The sequence below is a fragment of the Pristis pectinata genome, chromosome 11 (genome assembly GCF_009764475.1).
Source record: "Pristis pectinata isolate sPriPec2 chromosome 11, sPriPec2.1.pri, whole genome shotgun sequence".
Lineage (NCBI taxonomy): Eukaryota > Metazoa > Chordata > Chondrichthyes > Rhinopristiformes > Pristidae > Pristis > Pristis pectinata.
In genome coordinates this window covers 32,800,128-32,822,967 of record NC_067415.1, presented here as the reverse complement: position 1 = coordinate 32,822,967, position 22,840 = coordinate 32,800,128, and the positions used below count along the sequence as shown (strand labels likewise).

Here is a 22,840-nt window from a genome sequence, read left to right as displayed (position 1 = left end):
CCCCCAGATTTCCAGCGTCTGGCCATCTTTCTTATGTCTCCAAGAGTCATCGAACTCGCGTCCCAAGGCCATGGGAAATAGTCTCACAATGTCAGGAGACTGTCAATACCGAGAGGACTAGAGGAAGAGGAGCAAAAACTGCGTGCGGCCGCCCGACCGGGTCCAACCCTTGGGAGAGCCAGGCATCGGCCGACAGGGCTGAATTCGCGCTGTGGACCAGCTCGGGCGCCCGCTCACTTACCCAAGACCAGCCGCGCTACGTCGGACGGCAGCAGCATTATCCCGGGCCGATGAAGGAGACCCAAGGAGGAGTGGCCGGGCTTCACATCAACGCCACCTCGGAAGTGGACTCTCCATCAAGCCGAGTCGGCCAGCCGAAAATGGCGCGTAAAAACAACGCCGCGTTAATCCCGACTGTACGTCCGGCGGAACTGGGAGGACGAAAGGTGCTCAGAGTGGCTCACGGGAATTGCAGTTCGGTATTGCGGATGGAAGAGACTACAGATCCCACAGGGCGGTGCGGGTCCGGCGCATGCGTGCTGCTGGCTGAAGAGCTCCGTTTCCAGATGCTGAGACCTGCTCCAAGCGGGGGGAGAGTCGTCGTTGTGTTTGGTCGTTGGTTGGGGGACATTCCCCCTGTTTACAGACTAGCGACCAACGACAAAACAAAAACGTCGGTAGCAAGTCAGATTACGAAGGTGCGTTTAATGGCGGTAGCACGTGTTTAATAAAGGTTGTGTTGGGGCTGTGATTGCGCGTCCTCTTCCATTTACACCGCCTGGCAGCCGGTGGCCGGGACGCTGCGGCTCGTAGTCCGCGGCAACCGGGGGCCCAGCGCGCATGTTTGGTCGGATCCGGGCCTAGTTGCGGGGTGGTCGCTGGTGCGCTTGTAGCGCAGAGCGAGACCTCATTGGGTTGTTAGATGGCGATGGCGCTGATGGGATGGGTCAACACCAGCAGACGCAGAGCGCGTTCCCGCTTTCTGATCTGCCGCCGCTGGATGATTTGCAGTTTGAAAATCAAAATAAAAAAAACTGCAGATGCTGGAAATCCGAAATGATTAAAAAATAGGAAATGCTGGAAACGTTCAGCAGGCCAGGCAGCATCCGTGGATAGAGAAGCAGAGCTCGTGTTTCAGGTCGGAGAAAGGTCGTCGTTGGTGTGGAGGTTTGAGCCGCTCGTTCATTGGGTCGCGGAAAATGTGGTGCACGCGAAACGTGGCCGCGCACAGACCGACGTTTCCCGCCACTTCCCGGAGGAGTTAGTAACTTCGGGGAAAGCAGCAAACAGCAATTACAAACCTTGTGTTTACGTTGCGTCTGTACCATAGTGAAGTGTCCTAAAACAATTTATAGGATTGTTGTCACCGCCTAGACTTGAGTACTTCATTGGACCAAAAACTGCAGCTGCTGAAAATCCAAAGTAAAACTAGAAAATGCTGGAAGAATGCAGGAGGTCAGGCAGCATCCATGGGGAGAGAAATAATTAGCTTTCTGGTCGGTAATCCAGAATTACAAAAGTGAGAAAGCAATAGTATTTTAAGTTTCTTATTTAACGCATGTGAAAGAGAAAAGACAAAAGTTGCAGACGTAACCATTACTTTAAATAAATGAACTAGACAAAGAGAAAATACGCAAAAAAAAATGGGGGTGAAACTATTGACTTCAATATGTGAAACTATTGAATTCAATATTAAATCCCAAGGGCTGTAATGTGCCCAAGTGGAAGATGATATCCTGTTCCTTGAGCTTGTTTTGGGCATCTTTGGAAGTGTAGGAAGCCTAAATCCAAGGTCAGAGTGGGAATGGAATGGAGAATCAAAGTTACAGGCAATTAGAAGCTCAGGATCACTCTTACATTCTGAATAAAGATGAATTAAAGTGACAGGCAACTGAAACTTAAGGTGTCCATTATTGCTGGGTTCTCAACCGTGTGACCTTATTTCCCATATTTCTGCTCTTGCACCATTTCCTCCCAGACAGAATAAGCATGTTTCCCTTGTTCTCTCTTTCTAATATAGTAACCTCCACTTCTTCCCCTCCCTTCTCAAGGCACTTTCCTGTGCAGCTATTGGAAATGTTTTTTAAGCTGCTTTTATCCAAACTATCCTTCAGAAGGAAGCAAGATTTCACTTGCTCTTACTCCAATTTAACATATGACATTTTGTAATCACAATGTGGATTCCTCTACCTTGGAAAGCCGAAGGCCAATTGGATAGCTGCTGTGCAGAGCACCTCTATTTGGCCTGTGAGGGTGATCGTGAACTTCCAGAGGCCTGTCATTTTAAACTTCTGTCCCACTCCCATTCTGACCTTACCATCACAGTTTAGTGTAACCCGACATCAACTCAAGGAACATCCCCTCATCTTCCACAGGCGTCAATAGGGATTTCAATTTCAATCTGTCTTTTCGTTTCATTTCTATCTCAAACTGTTGATATTTAAAGTAATCGTTACCATGATGACTGTGGCCTGCACCCTATCACATATGTTCTCTCCATCCCTCCCACTTTATGCAAAAATCTATTCGTTTTCTTACTTTTCCAGCTCTGATTGAGGGCCATTGATCTGAAATGTTGCCAGTTCCTCTCTTCAGAGATGCTGTCTGACCTGAGTTCTTACATTTTCTACTTTTGATTTGACTACTCTATTGCTCAATTTGCAGGTCTCTAAATGTCCAAAAATTCCAACTGTAGCAGGATTAATATGATGGATAAAGGATATACAAGGGGTGCAAATAAAAACATTGCAAAACTGCCTGTAATCGTGGTGGAAACTGGCATGGCTGGGGTTAGGAGAGGAAATTGCTTGCAGGATAAAGAGGAATTAGCAGGTACTGGGACCGACAGAAATGCTCCACAAATATGACAATGCCTCCAGTGCTACAATGATTCATTTTATCTAAAAACCTATGCTCCATATTCTACTTGCTCTATTTAGCCCTTGACCCAAAACTGAAATGTGAGGAAAGAATAATTTTAATAGTCCAGTGATTTTGCCTCAAAATATTATCTCCACCTTTACGTACAGTTCTTTATCTGTGGTAACTCACTTTCCCTTAGGCTTTCTATGGCATTTCTTCCTTTTTTCCCCATTGTATGATTAAACCCTCACATATTCAAGTCTATTCTCAGGGGGGGAAATATAGAAGAGAGAGGGAAGAAAAGGAAAAAGAGGTTAGGGAAGTGAAATGGAGAAAAAAAGTGAATGTGGGTGAGAAGAAAGGCAATGGGAGGAAGGGTAATGGGAAGAGGAGATAGCATAAGGGGCAATGGGATGAAGTGTGAGAAGATGAAAGAAAAATGTAGAAATAAATGTTTACATATTCTTTTTGGTATGTTTTATTATCTTACTGTTATTCTGTCTGAACAAGAAGAAAATGAGCTCTCACTTCCTTGGAAACGGAATGGTTAAAAGAATGGAGGGGGCAGTGTTGTACTGAGCAAGAGGAAGCAGAGGAAAAAAAGGAGAATTGGAAAGTGGGGAGGAGGATTGTTACTGTGATCCCATCAAATCACATTCTTTATATATCGAAAAGCATTTTTACCAAAAGCCTGTTCTTTCTTTATTAGAAGTTGGTTAAAGAATGTTGGGTACTGTCTTTGCAGTGGCTTGCTTTCTATTTAGATTGGTTAGGATGTGTACATTCAGCCAGCATCTGGGCAATACACTCTTTAGATATCCATATCCCTCTGAATAATACCTTTCAGTCTCTTGCCATTTAAAAAATACTCTGCGTTTTTTCCCACCAAAGTGGATGATCTCATATTTTCCACATTATATTCCATCTGCCATGTCCTTGCCCAATCACTTATCCTATCCATATTTTCCTCAAGCTACTCTGTATCCTTCTCACTGCCTATCTTGCCATTCAGCTTTGTACGAACAACCGCTTAGATCCCTCGCACTTAATCCCGTCAACTAAATTAAAGATACAGACTGAATAGCTGGAGCCCCAGAACTTATCACTGTGTTACTGACACTTGTCACAGCCTTTCAACCCAAAAATGACTCATTACCGAATCACCAATCCACACCACAATTCTACAAATGAATTTTGTTTAATAATTCCTTGTGTGGCACCCATAGAAGGCCTTCTGAAAGACCAATTGACCACAACTGCTTTGTTCTTATCAATTTTGCTAGATATGACCTCAAGAAACTCTCTTAACAAGTTTGCCGAACATTATTTCCCTTTCAAAAATCAAAGTTGCGTCTGCCCAATGCTGTGTTTACTTTCTAAATGCCCTGTTACTGCTTCCTTAATAAAAGATATCTGTGTTTGTGCTACTGGTGCCAGGCTTATTGGTCTGCAGTCTCCCCTATACTTATTCTCTTCTTTCTCAAATATAGTGTTCATATTCTAGAAATTATGGAATCTTGGAGGATGGTGAGCTGTACATCCACCATATTCATAGAAACCTCCTTCAAAAGCTTCGGACAGCTCATTGGGTCCAGTGGATTGATTGCTTAACATTGCTAATTTTTTGATATTCTAATTTCTTTGAATTCCTCTCTCACACTAGGCCTTTTGTTCTTCACTATTTCCAAGGGGTTTTCTCTGTCTTTGAAGACAGACACAAACTATTTGTTTAATTTTTCTAGACTCTCCTGTCTCAGTCTATCAGGGGCTCACAGCTGAACCAATTTTTCTGGTTTTTTTTGCATTGATGATATCTCTGTTAGAATCTGTTTATTATTGTTACTTGTACTGAGATACAGTGGAAAAACTTGTCTTGTATACCATTCATACAGATCAATTCATTACACAGTGCATTGAGATAGTACAAGGTAAAACAATACAGAATGCAGAATAAAGTGTCACAGCTACAGAGAAAGTGCAATGCAGGTAGACAATAAAGTGCAAGGTCATAATGAGGTAGATTGTGAGGTCAAGAATCCATTTTATTGTATTAGGGTACCATTCAATAGTCTTATGACGGGAGGATAGAAGCTGTCCTTGAGCCTGGTGGTACGTGCTTTCAGGCTTTTATATCTTCTGCCCAATGGAAGAGGGCAGAAGAGAGAATGTCCAGGGTGGGTGGGGCCTTTGATCATGCTGGCTGCTTTACTGAGGCAGTGAGAAGTATAGACAGAGTCCATGGAGGGGAGGCTGGTTTCCATGATGTGCTGAGCTGTGTCCACAACTCTGCAGGTTCTTTTGGTCGCGGTCAGAGCAGTTGCCATACCAAGCCATGATGCATCCAGATAGGATGCTTTCTATGGTGCATCAATAAAAATTGGTGAGTGTCAAGAGGGATGTGCCAAATTTCTTTAGCCTCCTGAGGAAGTAGAGGCGCTGGTGAGCTTTCTTGGCCATGGTGTCTATGTGATTGGACCAGGAGAGTCTATTGGCGATGTTCACTCCCAGGAACTTGAAGCTTTCAACCCTCACCACCATTGATGTAGACAGGAGCATGTGCACCGCTCTCCTTCCTGAAGTCAGTGACCAGCTCTTCTGTTTTGCTGACATTGAGGGAAAGGTTGTTATCATGACACCATGTTACTGAGCTCTCTATCTCTTTCCTGTACTCCGACTCATTGTTATTTGAGATACGGCCAACTACGGTGGTATCATCTGTAAACTTGTAGATGGAGTTAGAGCAGAATCTGGCCACACAGTTGTGAATGTATAGGGAATAGAGTAGGGGGCTGAGGACTCAGCCTTGTGGGGCACCAGTTTTGAGAATAATTGTGGCAGAGGTTTTGCTGCCTGTCCTTACTGATTGTGGTCTGTTGGTCAGGAAGTCAAGGATCCAGTTGCAAAGGGAGGTGTTGAGTCCCAGGCCTCAAAGTTTGGTGATGAGTTTGTTTGGAATTCTAATATTGAAGGTGGAGCTGTCGAAGCTGTACAAGCTCTATAACTTGTAAACGATGTGTGTTTTTTAAATGTTGGCCATTGCTTGTTTGCTCTCATATCTTTTAATGTAATTTCCTAATCTGCCATAGCCAATTCATGCCTTGTGACTTCAGTTTGCTTTATTTAGATTTAACATCCTAGTTTCAGATTGAACTAAATCACTTCAAATTTTCAATTAAAATGTAATCATGTTTTAATTACTGTTCCCTTAAAAGCCTTTTATCTATATTCTAAGCATGCTTAATTTTATGGAGTAATGATAAGGATAATTGACTGTAAAAAGAACTCTGTTTTTGACACTGACTATTTTGCATGATGTATAATTAACATGTGATTCTTAAATATTTACCTGAAATGCTTCTGGCAGTTCTATTCAATTGATTTCATTGTGTCAACTTATACAGCTCATTTCCTTTAAGGTTCATAAAATGAAGTTTCTAAACTAAGTTGATGTCCTACAGTTAAAGCTAAAATAATTTTGAGTTCATGAGTAGTGAAAATAAACCATTTTTTCTCATTTCATTCATGATACCAGCACATTCAAGATGGAACTGTTACGATTTTAATTTAAGCACAGAACGATTATCTTGAACATCTTTTGCAATAGAAAATGTGGATAATAATGTGGTTTTATACATTTGAACAGAAAGTGCTATGAGTGGTTGTGATTAGAGGTTGAATATTGTGAATAAAGTTGCTTGAGGAATAAGTAGGAAGTAGAAAAAGTTGGAATTTTTGTGTCATAGTGTTTGTGAAAAATTTGCACTCTGATGGTACAACTTGATGTGCATCACATTATCATTTCACATAGGATTCTGAGACATTTCAAATAAAAACAGTGCCTTTTTAACAGTGCTGCTTCAAAGCTTGCTCTCTAATACTATAGCCAGAATCTCGTATTGCCTTTCATCAATTCCTCAAGAGTGGAGGAATTTGTGGAGGATGTCGCTGCACTAGGCAATGGTCAAGTGGTTCCTAAACTAATCAGATTAATATCCAAGAGGAATTGTTCCTCATTTTTAGCATGGCGATATTGTCACCTAGCTCTTGTTTAGGATATATGCCATTCGAGGTTACTGCCAGGAAGGGATTGTTCTAAAGGAACAAAGTTCTTCAGTATTTTTGGGACTTCCTTCCATTTTGCTATTCTGATTTTTCCCTTTGCTATTTTGTTTTTTTTTCGAAACTGATATATTTTGGATCTAAACCACTTCACTGATGGCATGTTTGATATTCAGGGTACCAGCTTGGACACAATGAATGTTATCAAATCATATCAGATTTCTAAATAGGACAGTGACTTTAAACAAAGCAGACCACAGAGTATATGCCTGAAATATGTTTTATGCTGTATTCTGTGAAAGTAACAGGTCTTCAACTCATTCACAATATGGTGTACATGTTTAATTTTGGAGTGTGGAACAATATGAGAAAAAAATTAAAACAATGCATTTGATTAACTGTAGATGCTGTATATTAGAAAAAAAAATCCTGAAAGTGTTCAGAACTCATGGGGATAAAGAATTAAACTTTCTGATCAATGATCTGTGGGGTTCTGATAAAAAAATTCTGCTTGGCCTTCTCATCATTTTCTATTTTTATTGCATTTATGTAAACCTTTTTTTTAAAGTCAGACACATTCAACATGTATGCACCAATATGCCATGCACCTAACTTGCATCCCCTATCTGTGGGAGTAAAAGAATATTTCCATAGTAGCATTGCCTGAGAATGAAAACCACATCTGTGTCATGGTGAGATGCATTGAATTTTTAGGAAAACACATTAAACTGCAGATGCCGGGATATGAAATTTAAAAAAAATAAATGCTGCAAGAACTCTGCCAGTCAGAGACCTTCCCCAGAACATGATTTCTCTTTCCACAGGTGCTGCTTGACTCGCTGAATTCTTCTAGTATTTCTGTTTTTCAATTGAATTGTCAGTTTCTGCACTGTTTATAGAAGTGCACTTCCTGTTCCTATATATGAGTCTTCTTGTAGAGTGATGGTTTTTTGCTGATATACATGTTGTTATTCAGTTTTATAGGTGTCATTCAATTTACTTTCAAAGGAGCCATGAGCTTTGCACTTCAGGATCTGCTCCTCTGCTGTCGTCAATTTGACAATGACAAAGCTACCGAGAGAAAGGTAATAACGTGTACCTCATAAATTTTTAGGACAGTGCTGTGGCCAGTATCAAGTGCTAAAAATAGAAATGTTTTGACAGTGAATTGCCAGTTTTTGAATGTTTTTCTTGTTGCTTTTTGCATATATCCATGCTATTTTTTTCTGCCCATATTAACACCTCTCACTTTCATTTGTTGTTGTTTTTCTGGTTCTTAGTATCGGTTTCTTCTGCTTATCTTAACCCCTGCAGGAAAAGAACATAAGAGGAACAATTTTTCTCCCTGACACTGATTAACATGCCCAGAGAGCCCATATTTCTTGATTTTACACTTTTTCGAACCTTTAATTCGCTTCTAATAGTTTGTACAATCTCTAAAATGGGCTAATTATGAAATTAATTCTTGTATTTTTTTAAAGAAAGAAATAGATAAATTTAAACGCCTTATTCGGATGCCAGAAGCTAGAGAGCAGTTGGATCGAAATTCTGAATCAAGACATTCAAAACAATTGAACTGGGATACAGTTTTCAGGTAAGCTTGCTAAATGTTCCATATAAGAAGTGATCTGACTTCCTATCCAAATACTTCTAACCTTTTGCTAATATTCAGTGAGTATTTTAAGGCTCTCTATAATCTACGTTTATTTGTGGCCTCTCATGTATGTATAAGAGACTATAATATCCATATATTGAGGAAAGAGGAAGATTTGTCATATTGTCAATTATTTTTGAAATATTAAAGAACCTGACCATTTTCATTATTGTGTTTAATATCGCACTGTTTTTGAACCGTGGATGCATTTGTTAGTTGCTTGCAAGGCCAGGAATTTATAGCCCATCCCTAATTACCCTCAAGAAGATGGTGATGAGCAGTCCATTGCAATTGGGTAGGGAATTCAGTATTTCTACTCAGTGGCAATGAAGGAATGGCAATAGCCAGGATGATATGTGACTTGGAGTGGAAGCTGAAAGTAGTGTGTTCCCATTGTGGCTGCTACTCAACAAGGTGGATTTCAATTTTAAAGTGGTGGCTCAGGTACCAATTAACCTTTATCCTAAATGGTGTTGAACATCCTGAGTGCTGTGGAGGTTGCTCATCCAGGTCAGTGAATTGTGTTGCATCAGAGTCATGATTTGTGACATCTCGATGTTGGGAGTGAGGTGATAAGTTACTCACTTTAGGATATCCAACCTCTGACTAGCTCTTGTACCAAGCTTGTTTGCATGGCCAATTCAGTTAGGTTTCTGTCTTTTGTTTCCCCCTTCACCCTTTTCTCTCAATGATTTTAGGGTCAGGTCAATGAAAAAGTTGTTATTGCACATATTAGGTTGGAGCCTTGTTTAATAAAACTTAAAGTAATTATGTTCCACCATTGTCTTTTTACTCACTTCCAATGAATACTTATTTACTAGGTTTCTGCAAAAGTACATCCAAAAAGAGACAGAATGTCTCCAGGCAGCCAATCCCAAAGTGTCAGCAACAACCCAAGCCAATCGACAAAAGAAAATGCAAGAAATAAGCAATATCATGAAATATTTTATCCGATGGGCAAATAAAAGTGAGCATCTAAACATTTAAAATATTTTTCATATCAACTTTTTGTTTTATGATGAAAAATTTGAATTGCATAATTTAATCATACTATTAAATATTGCACAAAATGTATTTATTTACATATTTCTCAACTTCTGCCGGCTGTATATTGGCTCTTATTCAAAAAAGAAATATAAAATACCAATTTAGTTCTCTAACCAGGCTGGAGGACAGGATTGTCCCTGAAATAATTTTTAAATAAAATTTATCTGCCTCTTAGCAGCTCTCAATCTTTGGTTTTGTGTGCTATGTTTAGAAATATTCAATCTATAGTTACCTGAAATGACCAGGTCTCATCTACATTCAAGCAAGAGTTCATTTTGGATTTGGAGTATGATCATGCCTATGAAAACAAAAAAAAACACTGGATTTATTTTTGCAGGTTTAACTGCAAATAAACAGTATTTTTGATATCCATTCCTCTCTCTTCCATGTTGTTGTCTGATTCCTTGATGTGTATTGCTAAAATTTCAAAGCCAGCATATCTTAATTATGCTTGAGCCAAGATTCAGAGTGTTGAATGCAATGGTGATCAAAGCAGGGATCATTTCGATTGTTTTCCTGCATTTGCACAAGCACATTTTTAACAAGTATTGCTGCATTGTGAGAGAATAGAATGTGTAACTCAAAGTTTGTTGTGGGAGAAGTAGGTTTCTTTTCATGAGGCACTGGCATTAATTCTAAGGAAAAAGGGAGCTGGACAAGCTTTACTTGAATTGGGCTGGGACCGGTGTCCTAATGAATCAAATAACTAGTGCTGTGGATAAGAGAAGATTCTGGTGAGGTATTGGTTTATTATTGTCACTTGTACCGAGGTACAGTGAAAAGCTTGTCTTACAAACTGATCGTACAGGTCAATTCATTACACAGTGCAGTTACATTGAATCAGTAGAGAGTGCATTGGTGTACTACATGTAAAAACAATAACAGTACAGTGTCACAGCTGTGGTGAAAGTGCAGAGCAATAAGGTGCGAGGTCACAACAAAGTAGATCATAAGGTCATAGTTCATCTCATTGTATAAGGGAACTGTTCAATAGTCTTATCACAGTGGGGTAGAAGCTGTCCTTAAGTCTGGTGGTACGTGCCCTCAGGCTCCTGTATCTTCTACCCGATGGAAGAAGAGAGAATGTCCCGGGTGGGTGGGGTCTTTGATTATGTTGGCTGCTTCACCAAGACAGCGAGAGGTAAAGACAGAGTCCAAGGAGGGGAGGCTGGTGTCCATGATGCGCTGGGCTGTGTCCACAACTCTCTGCAGTTTCTTGCGGTCCTGTGCATAGCAGTTGCTATACCAAGCCCTGATACATCCAGATAGGATGCTTTCTATGGTGCATCTGTAAAAGTTGGTGACAGTCAAACCAAATTTCTTTAGCCTCCAGAGGAAGTAGAGGCACTGATGAGCTTTCTTGGCCGTGGCTTCTATGTGATTTTACCAGGACAGGCTGTAGGTGATGTTCACTCCCAGGAACTTGAAGCTCTCAACCCTCTCGACTTCAGCACCATTGATGTAGACAGGTGCATGTACACCATCCTGAAGTGAATGACCTTTTGTTTTGTTGATATTGAGGGCAAGGTTGTTGACATGACACCATTCCACTAAGTTCTCTATCTCCTTCCCGTACTCTGACTCATCGCTGTTTGAGATGCGGCCTACAACGGTGGTATCACCTGCGAATTTGTAGATGGAATTAGAGCAGAATCTGGCCACACAGTCATGAATGTATAGGGAGTAGAGTAGAGGGCTGAGGGCACAGCCAGTGTGGGGTACCAGTGTTGAGAATAATCGTGCCAGAGGTATTGCTGCCTATCCTCACTGATTGCGGTCTGTTTGTTAGAAAGTCAAGGATCCAGTTACAGAGGGGAGATTTAGAAAGTTGAGAAAAGATAAGGTAGTTAAATGATCAGAAACTGCCAGAAATGAACATAGCATAAAAACGTAAGGGAATACCTGCAATTCGGAAGGGATAAATGGTAAAAAGACAAAATTGAAGACACTTTATCTGAATACATGTCACACATGTCACATGATATAATGCAACAAATAAAAATAAATGACTACAGACCAATAGCCATTAGGGAGGTGTAATTCCAAAGTGTCCATGATTGGGAATTAAATATTCCAGAATAGTTAACTTATAGAAGAGATAGGCAACATGGAAAGGAAGATGATAGCTCTTAAGTCAGTAGAGAGGATGGATCTTAGCTCTGAAAATCAAGAATCAATTTGAATGGAGCTAATAAACAGCAAATTGCTGAACACAGATGTGTGATTTATCTATAGGCCCCCAAATAGTTGTCATATTTAGAGTGTGTAATAAGAGTAATACAATAATAATGGGGACTTCGTAGATTGTGCAAACCAGTGTGGAGGATGAATTAGTGTAGTTTATAAGAGATAGTTTTGTAGATTAGATGATTGAACAACTGAGGGAACAAACTATTTTAGATCTAGCATTATGCAGAGAGAGGGGGTTAACTAAAAATCCTGGTAGTTAAGGTGCCTCTAGGAAAAAGGGATCATAATATCATGGAAATGTGCTTACGGGTTGAAAGTAATTTACTTCATTGTAAAACCAATGAACTAAAATCCTGACAAAGGAAACTGCAAAGGGATGAGACTTGAGTTATCTGTGGTAGATCTATGGTAGAAGGAAACTACATTTGAAATATATGACATTAAATGAGCAAAGGCTGTCATATAACAACACATACAGATGACTTCCGCATTATAGAGGGGTTGCATTCCTAGAAAACCAAGCTTATTGTGATTTTCTGTTACATGAACCCACTTTTCCCATTGAATCCCATTTATGAGCATAGATATGTTCCTACAAGAATATTTTTCTTTCATATTAAGCCATATATATAGTGACCCACCACCATTATTCAACAGCTGAGGTCAATATTAGACTTGGAAGGATCAACAAGGCTTATGCAAAAGAAACAATAGATTTTGTTAATTTTTATTTTTAGTCATTTAACACTATGGGTCAATAAGATTTGGATATGACATCACCACATTGATTGGGTTGGCAGTCACAGCCAAGCCCTCCTTTGCCATGCCTTCTCCAGACTGAGGGCATGTGAACAGACATCTCAGAGTGCAGTATTTTCTCTGATGTGCAAGAAAGGGTTTAGGAAGTGGGGATATCAGGGAAAGGATGGGATGTGAAGTTCAGGGATCATGGGAGAAAGGTGGTGTAGAAAGAGTTCAGGGGGTATTGAGTTAAAGCACGGTGACTGGAAGTGGATTATTTTAAGAAGCTGGCCATGGCTACTGTGGTCTCCACAATGCAGTGCATCAGAGAAAATGTTTATGTTGCCATTAAGAGCAGTAAGCCTGAGCATTAGGGAAATTTCAGAAATCAGCAAAGGAGAACCAATAAGTTGATTAAGGAGAGGAATGTGGAAGATGAGAATCTAGTGCAAAACATAAAAAGGAACAGTAAAAACTTATACTCGTTTTCATTTTTTCTTAACTATATAAAAGTCAATATGGGTCCCCTTACAGAGACAGGATAAATTGTATTGAAGAAAAAAGAAATGACAGAAAGGTAGACAAATATTTTGCCTGTTTTCACAGAAGATAACACAAAAACTGCCAGAAATAGTGGAGAACAGCAGGCCTAGAGTGAATGAGAAGCTGAAAGAAATCAGCATTAGATTTTTTAAAAATATTGGAGAAATTAATGGGACTGAAAGCCTATCAGTTCCCAGGATGTGATGAGGCATCCTAAGGTTTTGAAAGAAGTGACTGTGAAGATATGGATGCATTAGTTGTTATCTTCCAAATTTTCATAGGTCCTTGAATGTGTTTACATCTCCCAAATTCTTCCCACCCTCTCATATCTGCATTTTCATGGAATCATAGAATGGTGGCAGCACAGATGGAGGCCATTTGAAGGCCACAGTGGAACCTGCCTCCATCATGTGTGCAGACAGTGTATTCCAGCTTCCAAGCACACTGCATAAACAAACCTTTTCTTCATATTTTCCTTGATCTCTAGCCAGGCTTCTGTCCTTGCCTTAAAAAGCTGAAATTAACATATGTTAAGATTGGTGCATTCTCTCTCTTAAATCTTAACAAAATTGATCACACCATTCTACGCCATTGTTCATCTTGTTCACCAGCCCTAAGCCCAAGGACTTCTTTGAGTATTCAGGAAATGTTTGAAACAGAAACTAAACTTCAACTGCAGCATCCTTATGTCTCAAAACTACAATCTAAAATGCTCTATTTATGATTTCTTGTGTCAGTTTGGTGTAAAAGGCGACATGCTATATAGATTGCCTAAAGAACCCAATTGGAAGAGTGGGTTTGAAATATGAGTATGAAGAAACAAACCTTCACTGGGCAGCATCACATCCCCTAATCTAATTCTCAACATCACAATAAAAAAAAATTCCCTGTTAGGGAATATATTTAAGTATCTTTGTTTGCCATCTACTTCTGTTCCTGACCAGACACTGATGATCCAGGTGGAAGAGGGCACAGCTTTTGAATCCAATGACCAGTCATGTCTGGTTTTCATTTTGTAAAATCTTTCTGTGTACTTCAATGCAGTCAAGTAATACAATGAAAAGTACCTTTGTTTGGAAGAGAATTATAGCTTCATCTGTCCCGTTATAATGTCTGCAAGGGATTGCTCAGATGGCAGTACTTGAAATGTTTTATGCTGTTTCATTAATCACTTTTGTTTAGGAGGACCTCATTTGAAATGTCAAGAACTATTGAAGCACATCATGGATATTCTGCAGAATAAATTCAGTTGTGCTGCCTATGGGGCAGACTACAATAGTATTTTGCTGAAGGATGTTCTTTCAATTCGGAAATACTGGTGTGAAATAACCCAGCAACAATGGTCAGGTATTGTTTCTAATTAAGAATATTTTTCTGTGATTGCTGTAAATGTGCTTTGCTAATTTAACATAATAATTCATAAAACTACATTGGACAGTGATGATTATTTTATCAAAAGTTGGGGCTGGTGTTGCATTTCCAAATATTCATGAAATTAGGTGAGGCTTGCTTCTCTTCCCTGTCATTTATTGGAGATCTATAATCTATTTTTCCCACTTCCTTCTGTGTTTTCCAGTGGTTTCTGAATGGGATTTCCAAATAATGTTAATTTTGTACATTAGTGTCTGGATCTACACTCACATCACAAACGAGAATATTTCCATCCTTGATTCATTTACCAGATGTGGTGTCCCTAATTGCCCTTGACAAGCTAGGGGTGACCTTTACAGTCTCTAGTGAAGGCATTCCCATGGTGCTTTTGAGTAAGGATTAGAATGAAGTAACAGCATTATGTCAGAGAAGTGTGTGACTTGGAGGAAACCTGCAGGTGGTGGTGTTGCCATGTGCCAGCTGCCCTTGACCTTTTTGATGATAAGACTTCTCAGATTAAGGAGGTTTTGTTGCAGTAGTCTAGGTGACCAACTGCAGTACGTTTTGTATAAGTGGAACTTTGTAACTTTTGTGCATATGAGTTGCAGGGAGTGAATGTTTAGGATGGTAGATGGATGTAATTCAAGCATACAACTTTCTCCTAGATGGGGTTGAGTAACTTCAGTGTTGTTGGAGCTTCACTCATCCAGGCAAAAAGAAAGTATTCTGTCACACTCCTGTTGTGCTGGTGGGTGATAGAAAGGCTTTGGGAAGTTGAGAAGTGTGTCATTTGCCATAGGATGTCTAGCCTTAAGGCTGCTCTTGTGGCTATGTTTTTAATGTGGCTTTTCCAAATAGCTATGGTGAATAGCTTAGATGATTGACCACCAATAACCACAGCTGTCTTCCTTGTGCTACGGATGACTCCACCTACTAGAGTGTTTTCCCCCTGATGCCCATTGACTTCACTTTTATCATAGTTCCTTGATGCCACACACTGTCAAATATTGCCTTTATGTCAAGAGTACTCATTCTCACCTCACCTGTGGAACTTAGCTCTCTGGTTCATGTAATAATGTCTTGGGTTGAGTGATTTTGACGAGGTCAGTGGTGAGCAGGTTATTGATGAGTAATTGCTACTTGGCTGCTACAGCGGCTCCTTCAATCACTTTCTTAATGACCGAGAGTGCACTGACTTGGAGGCAGTTAGCCAGATTGGACTTGATCCGCTTCTTTGTGGAAAGTTATATCTGGACAATTTTCCACATTGTTGGCTAGTAACTATATGCTGGAACAACTTGGAGAGATGTGTGGCTCGTTCTGGAGCAAAAATCTTTAATACTATATCTGTGATGTCCTTATTCTTTCCTGCATAACAAAACAGGTGCAGGTTTAGGCCTATTGTCCCCTAAAGCCCTCTCCATTCAGTACAATCATGGCTGATCCAATCTTGGGCTCCAATCTTGATATCCAATGCTTTTAGATCATTTTTTGAAGTGGAGTGAATCAAAATAGCTAAAGAACACTTTCTGTGATGAGGCAAATTCAGGAAGAAGCCAAGATGGATTATCCATTTGGCAATTCTGATTGAAGATGGGTGCATAGGTTGGTGGTTATCTGGTTTTGATGTTACTGTCTTTGATATAGCAATTTTGATTCAAATGTATAATTTTCTAGGCCATTTGAGAGGACAGTTATGAATCAATCACATTGCTGTGCAGCCAAAAGGCAGGCATGAAAGTGTAAAAGATTTCTTTCCCTGAACAGCATTGTTGAGCCAGAAGGGTTTTTATTATCAGTCCAGTAGTTTCAAACTTATTCAGACCTAGTTTTTTTTTAGTCAGGATTGGATTTCAATCCAGGGCTCAAGTGAAAGACCAGTATCTAATACAGTATGACACTGAATTCCTTTTTTTATAATAATAGTGCAGTGATTTGTTTATTTTGGTGGTCATTACATTCGAGTTTTAGACATGAAATACTGAGGTGATTTGTTGCATTGAATTACCAACTTGTGAAATGTTTATTCATGATCACAAACTCTATTGTTTATTGTGCATGTGATTTGCACAGATCAAAACTTTTCCTATAAAAATATTTTTAAAAAGCAATTTTTTTTTAATGTTAACTTAAAATCATGAGTTCAGGGGAGTCAATTCTACCACAGAGCATCTAGACCAAGCAACATATTCTAGAGCCTTAAATTTGTGTTTGAGCCTTTCTCATCACATTATTTTTTTCCAAGACAGAGCTCTCAATAATTTGTGTTTGGAACCAAAGCTTGGTACTCTGCAGGCTTAAAGAGTTAAATGATCAGTTTTTGTCTTTGTTTCTAGACTTACTGACCTTGTACTTCAAGATGTACCTAAGGCCCTCAAGAGATACTAACCGGGTGCTTGTAGCCAGAATAATTCATTCCCTTGTGAAAGGCTGTTGTTTCCAGTCAGAGGGCCTGACCACCAAACTGTTTGAATTCTTTGCAAAGGCAATGCAGAATGCAAGGTACTATGCTTGCTTTATGTATAATTTTTTTTACACTTATTGATAACTCTTTCAGCATCAGTTTAATTTTATCTATTAATTCCACAGGTGATGCTGTGATTAGCACATTCACTGTTAAATGTACAGTATGTCAAACAAGAGCTTCTATTTGGTAATGGGTGTAGCTGGAATATTTGACTGCAGATCAAGAGGTCCCTGGTTTAAATCCGGGTGCCCACTCTTAGAAAAGTTTAGAGGGATGTGGGCCAAATGCAGGCAAATGGGACTACTCAGGTAGGCACTTTGATTGACCTGGATAGGCTGGGCTGAAGAACCTGTTTCCATTTATAAATCTGTACAGAGACTACCACAGTGTTAGTCAGTGGGCTCCCATGATTCATTTTAAATGCTGCTGGAAATATTTTTTCTCAATACGTTCCTTATATAGCTTTATTCATAATAAAGCTTTAAAGATGGCAAAATAATTCAAAAAGTACATCAATCAAAATAACATGATTAAATTTGTATTCAGTTGTCTCTTCTATATTTTAATAATTTCATTATGGGTTTTATTTGAAGGGGTCAGTCTATTGGTTTGGATGATATTTTGCCCAACAATATGATGGAGCTGAATACGTACTTCTTGCTTGATATACATTCCAACTTAAGTTAAAGATGTGTACTGGCTAGTGCAAAGCTAGCAACATTGTTGGTGTAACTTAATCTTCATAAACGGGGAGATGAAATACAAGTAAATCTTTTCCTTGACGTTCCCAAAGATATTCAGATTGAAGTTATTTAATCAAATTATTTTGACTATTCAATTCTCTTTCAGGTATTTAGCTTTTTGTAACAAGTTATTGTTGAAGTATTGTTCAACTTCACTTTCCCAGGGCTGATGTATTGTGGTTTCAGACGACCAAATAACTGCCTTCAGTGTAAATTATTTTAATATACTGTACGTAGGTGAAAGTAGCTTTAACAAAAATTGCTATCACGTTTTACAGATTGTTTTAATTCATGTTTCTATAATACAGACAGGAACAAGTCTTTGCAGTCATTGAGCATATCATATCAGCTCTCAATATCTTCCTCAACACGTGTATAATGAATTGTCGCATTCGTGTATGTAAACTTGGGGAGGACATCTTCCCAACACTGCTATGCATTTGGACTCAGAAGCGTCTCCAAGATTCCTTAAAGGAAGAAATCATTGAATTTTTTCGATTACAGCTCCAAGCCCATCATCCAAAGGGGACAAAAACACTGGAGAAAGGTACAGCATAGTTGGGTGGAAGTTTCCAATTACCATTTGTAATCTTATGGTTTGCACATTTATTTTCTACTGGAATTGCACACATCACAAATAGTGTAGATGAATGTGTTGTTATCTTTTAAATTAGTGATTTAAAATTTTTTAATGTCACTAACAGTGCAGACATAGTTGATTACATTTCCATAAGCTGTCCCCTGCAAGGTACAGATAAATGCATTTTGATATCACCAGCTGAGAACAACTTAATATGTGTCTGTCAAAGAATGTAGAAATGCATATGTATAATTAATATGTCTGACTGATTTCTGGAGAACTGTGTTAGTACAAATTGGTGCTCAATGTCCTGAAACTATTCCAGGTTTTCAGCAATTGAGACATCCTTATGAAATATTTTAAACATTTGTATAATGAACGTATAGTCTATGCCAATTCATCTTCCAGTGCCCAAAATAATACACTGTTACAATACAAAAGCCTCGATTCTCCAGTTACAGAGAGAGACACATTACGCATGGAGGCCTTTATTGCTCAGGATCTAGCATTGGTATTCCTTCCCTTGCATCATTTGTTTACAAAACTGTTAATCTGTTATCAGATGCATCATCTCTATGCTGGCGAAATATGCCCTCCATAACATTCAAAGACCACTGTAAAAAAGCATTTTTCTGCACTAATGTCAGATTTCACACTTGATAGAAGTATATATATGAAGAGAGGCAAAGATAAGATAGAAAGTCAAAATCTTTTTTCCCATGGTAGGCATTCAAAAACATGAGGTCATGGGTTTAAGGTGAGAAGAGGGAGCTTTAAAGGGATCTAAGGGGTAATTATTTTTACACAGAGAGTGGTTGATATTGGTAACTCAAAGAAGGTGGTGGAATCAAATACAGTTACTATATTTAAGAGGCATTTAGACAGACACTTAAACAGGTAAGGCAGAGATGGATATAGTTTTAATATGAGCAAGCTGGATGAGTGTAGAGGGGCAAAAAGGTTGGTATGAATGTGATGGGCCAAAGGGCTTGTTTCTGTGCCGTATGACTCTAGGTTGCACTTGGTCTCCATGCACATCTAGCCTCTACATCAATTACCATTGCCTTGCATAAATTACAGATTAAACTTCAAAAATATTGCTGATTCATGGACAAGGCAGACAAAATTGCAGAAAGGTAACATTTACTTTTATTACTTGCTATAATTTTCAAAAGCCAGTAAGCATATTTGAATGTTGGAAGAAGAAAAGCTTAAACTAAAAAAAATAAGGAAAACAGAAGACACTGGAAATCTGAAACAAAAGCAGAAAATGCAATAAACAGTCAAAAGGTCAAGCAGCATCTGAGAAAAGAGAAACAGAGTTAACATTTCAGATCCATGAACCTTAGAACAATTCTGACAAAAGGTCTTGGACCTAGATATTGCTACATGACCAGCTGTATCTTTCAATCATTTTCTTTTTTTATTAAAAATGCTTAAACTACATCATTTTTATAGTTGTTAACAAAAAATTATGTCACTTCATTAAATCATGTGGGAGGAGTGTTGTTTTAATGCACATTTTTTGGTGCACTTCAGTTTGCTGCTCCAGTCCAAGAATGGGATTGGTTTGGTTAATGGGGCCTGCTATAGAAGCAGATGAGGCTGGACGAAGCAGATGGAATGGAGGCCAGAGATCCCCAAAAGCTGTCGAGAGTGAGGTCAGAAACTCCAAGAGCAACCAAGGTGGAGCCATTGGCTCCGGGATCAGGTTGGATTATCTAGCCTATTGCAGTAGAGACCCGAAACTATTGAAACTGCAATTGCACAATGCTGCAATTTGGGTAGGACCTTAATAAGCATTTAATTAAGCTAAGTTCATACTTAATCTTTCCTTCCTTTCACTCACTAAATTTGAACCCTTATTTGCAAAAATTCAGTGACCTAAGCTGAAGCAGAATCATAAAATTGTTACACTGTTCATAATGCAGCTGCATGTGTTTGTTTTCAACTTTGACACTTAAAGAAGATTTTTTATGGTTATCTCACAAGTGTATTGAAACATATGTCTTACATTTGTGTGCAATAGGTGCTTTTGCAGCTGACTGGTTGAATTGGCAGAACCTGCTTTATAGTCTCTACGAAGCAATTGTCAGTGAAGTGAGCCACATAGGAAGCAGAGGAAAGTACTCAGCAGGAGTGCGTCATGTCGCTGTCAAGGAGAACCTTGTCAATCTAGCTGCTGACATCTGTCATCAGGTACAGGAAAATAAAAATCTGGTTAGTGTGAATCCGTGACATTTCTTTTAGTAAGTAATTTTTTGTTAAGAAATGAGTCATTGATTTGATAAAGGCTTCAAAAGAGTTCTTGTAATATGTAGACCATATATTTGTAACACATCATAACCAAAATATTTAAGAATACATTGAAGGAAATAAATAACATGTTTGCCTGTTTCCTGTCTTTGATTTGCTTTCAGTTGTTTGGTCATGACTCAAGAGTAATTGTGTCATCAGTAACAAATATAGATACTCCGCAAAGCTCCTCCCATCAGGGGACACCGAGCAAACGAAGACGTATTGAGTTGGGATGGGAAGTTATACGAGATGGTTTGCAAAAATCAGAGAATGATTTTGATATGATACCATGGTACGTTTATTAATAAAACTAGAAATTGATAAATATTAATTTATTATTAATTTCCATGCTGGGTGACACTCGAACTCTGCATCAGACTTCACTTTTTTCCCCCATTTTTCTCCCACATCTACGGACTGTCTCACCCACATTAGTAGATCATACCACATCACTATTCTAGTTTATTTAAAACTTCCTTATGGTTATGTAATGTTAATTTGAACAAAGAAGTCTAAATTAGATTGGAAATATTTTATTCAGTGTGCTTACTTCTTAGAGTTAAAGATTTTTGTTATATTCTAATCCATGAAAACATAGAAATACTGTCCATCTCTGTAGTAGTACTGTTGTACATGCAAAGTCTGTAGCTCTTTATATTTTTTGTTTGCCTTTCAATTCTAACAAAACATTTTCCATTTTCACATTTTCTCCTTGCCTTTTATTTTAATTGTTTAATATTTTCCTAGGAAATATCTATAATGTCAACAAAGGAACAGCCAACATTTATGTAATATATAGTAAGGCCCCAGCACTGATCATCTCTGTGCCTGATTGAATATGCTGCTTTCTGACTTTCTCGCTTCTTCAGTGCTCCTTATCACACAGTGGTTCCAAAAGGAACAAACAGAAGGGAAATAGTGGGGAAGAGTGGACAAGAAACAATAAAGTGTAAGAAATAGAGAGTAATGGAAAAATGACAAAACTAAAGGAAAAGAGATATATGATATATCAAACACGATGTATTCTGTCACCTTTATACCGAAAAAGGCCACACCATTTCGTTTCCTTATAGCTGAACTAAAGAGGACTCTGAGTTACACTAGTCTGAATAAAAATACCATTTGTAGTTTCTGTTTGTGAATGTAGCCTTGATTTTTTAAAGATAATTTTTTTTAAATGTTAAAATTTTTGAATTCTAAAACTAGAATTCTCAAATTGGCAATCATACCCCAGAGCTTATGCACAAGATCTTTATTAGGTACGCAGGATCAATCAGGTATTGGCATATTTAATTTTCAGTGCACGGTCCTGGGTAATTAGAGCAAATAGAAGTGTTGTTGCTAGTAAAGCAGCATGTTATCTCAGCCCCAAAACAATTTGGTCATTACAGCCCTGCCCCTTGCTCTCTCTCATTCATCTTTGGCTCGTGGTGGCATAGCAAACAAGGTGCTTGCCATGTTTCCCCAAAATATATCTGGCTTATGCGCAATTTTTTTTCCTGTATGGGTAACTCCTTGAATACTGGGCTTCACCATTGAGCAGCACTGTACAACAGTTGTTTAATTATGAATTGGGGGAATAGCATGGTAAGGACCAATAATTAAGGCTTGTTTGTGTTTATTTTAAATGGAACAAATTTTGCAATGAAAATAAAATAAAGTAATACATTATTGTTACATTTATTTACCAACTTTAATTTTTAAAAATTAACTTATAAAATATAAGACTAATGTTGGTGGCGAAACGTGCAATTTCAACTTCAGAAGGAGCACATAACAAGAATAGTTTAGGAATTTCTGTTCCAAAGAATATTAAGGGTATTGTAAATGACAGCAAACTTCTCCATTTTTTTCCTTAGGTTACAAATCACCACTGTTCTGGTTGCAAAGTATCCATCAAGCTTGCCCAACTGTGAGCTTGTTCCTCTTTTGACCGTCTTGCATCAGATCCTTTCTCAGCAGAGACGTGGAGAGAGAATTCCTTATGTCCTTTGTTGCCTCCGTGAGGTTGCTGTCTGCCAGAGGTTGAAGTCGACACTGAATACTGCACAGAAATTAGACCTGCAGAAACTCTGGGCCAAAATCTGGGCAATCACACTTCGGAGCATCAGCTCACATCAGACTGAGGCTGAAAGCTTCCAGCTGCTAGAGGCAATTCTTGAAGGGAACCTAACCATTCCAGACATCGATTTTTGGAAAATCTTTTCAGGATCCACGTGCAAACCATCCAAGTGAGTTGAATTTCAGTGAAGGTTCAGGATGGAATCGTTTGTTTCAGCATTCTT

At 38.8% G+C, this 22,840-nt stretch overlaps 2 protein-coding genes across 8 annotated transcripts in view; one reads left to right on the top strand and one right to left on the bottom strand.

Annotated features, from left to right (window-relative positions):
• Nucleotides 1-464, bottom strand: part of npat (nuclear protein, ataxia-telangiectasia locus) — a 37,782-nt gene extending 37,318 nt beyond the window's left edge. The window contains exon 1 of the mRNA XM_052025814.1: nucleotides 242-464. Within this exon, the coding sequence (XP_051881774.1) occupies nucleotides 242-278 (37 nt within the window). The 5' untranslated portion in view covers nucleotides 279-464. The remainder of the gene's footprint in view (nucleotides 1-241) is intronic.
• A 67-nt stretch (nucleotides 465-531) lies between these two features.
• atm (ATM serine/threonine kinase) overlaps nucleotides 532-22,840 on the top strand; it is a 128,666-nt gene continuing 106,357 nt past the window's right edge. For 6 of the 7 annotated variants that reach the window (XR_007957130.1, XM_052025950.1, XM_052025954.1 and 3 more), the window contains exons 1-10: nucleotides 532-698; nucleotides 7,898-8,006; nucleotides 8,403-8,515; nucleotides 9,397-9,542; nucleotides 14,279-14,443; nucleotides 16,804-16,969; nucleotides 17,986-18,224; nucleotides 20,287-20,477; nucleotides 20,678-20,847; nucleotides 22,415-22,786. Coding sequence is in view for 6 of the 7 variants with exons in the window: in XM_052025950.1 (XP_051881910.1) it covers nucleotides 7,935-8,006; nucleotides 8,403-8,515; nucleotides 9,397-9,542; nucleotides 14,279-14,443; nucleotides 16,804-16,969; nucleotides 17,986-18,224; nucleotides 20,287-20,477; nucleotides 20,678-20,847; nucleotides 22,415-22,786 (1,634 nt within the window). In the remaining variant the exon portion in view is untranslated. The remainder of the gene's footprint in view (nucleotides 699-7,897; nucleotides 8,007-8,402; nucleotides 8,516-9,396; nucleotides 9,543-14,278; nucleotides 14,444-16,803; nucleotides 16,970-17,985; nucleotides 18,225-20,286; nucleotides 20,478-20,677; nucleotides 20,848-22,414; nucleotides 22,787-22,840) is intronic. The other variant, XM_052025951.1, reaches the window with a different exon arrangement.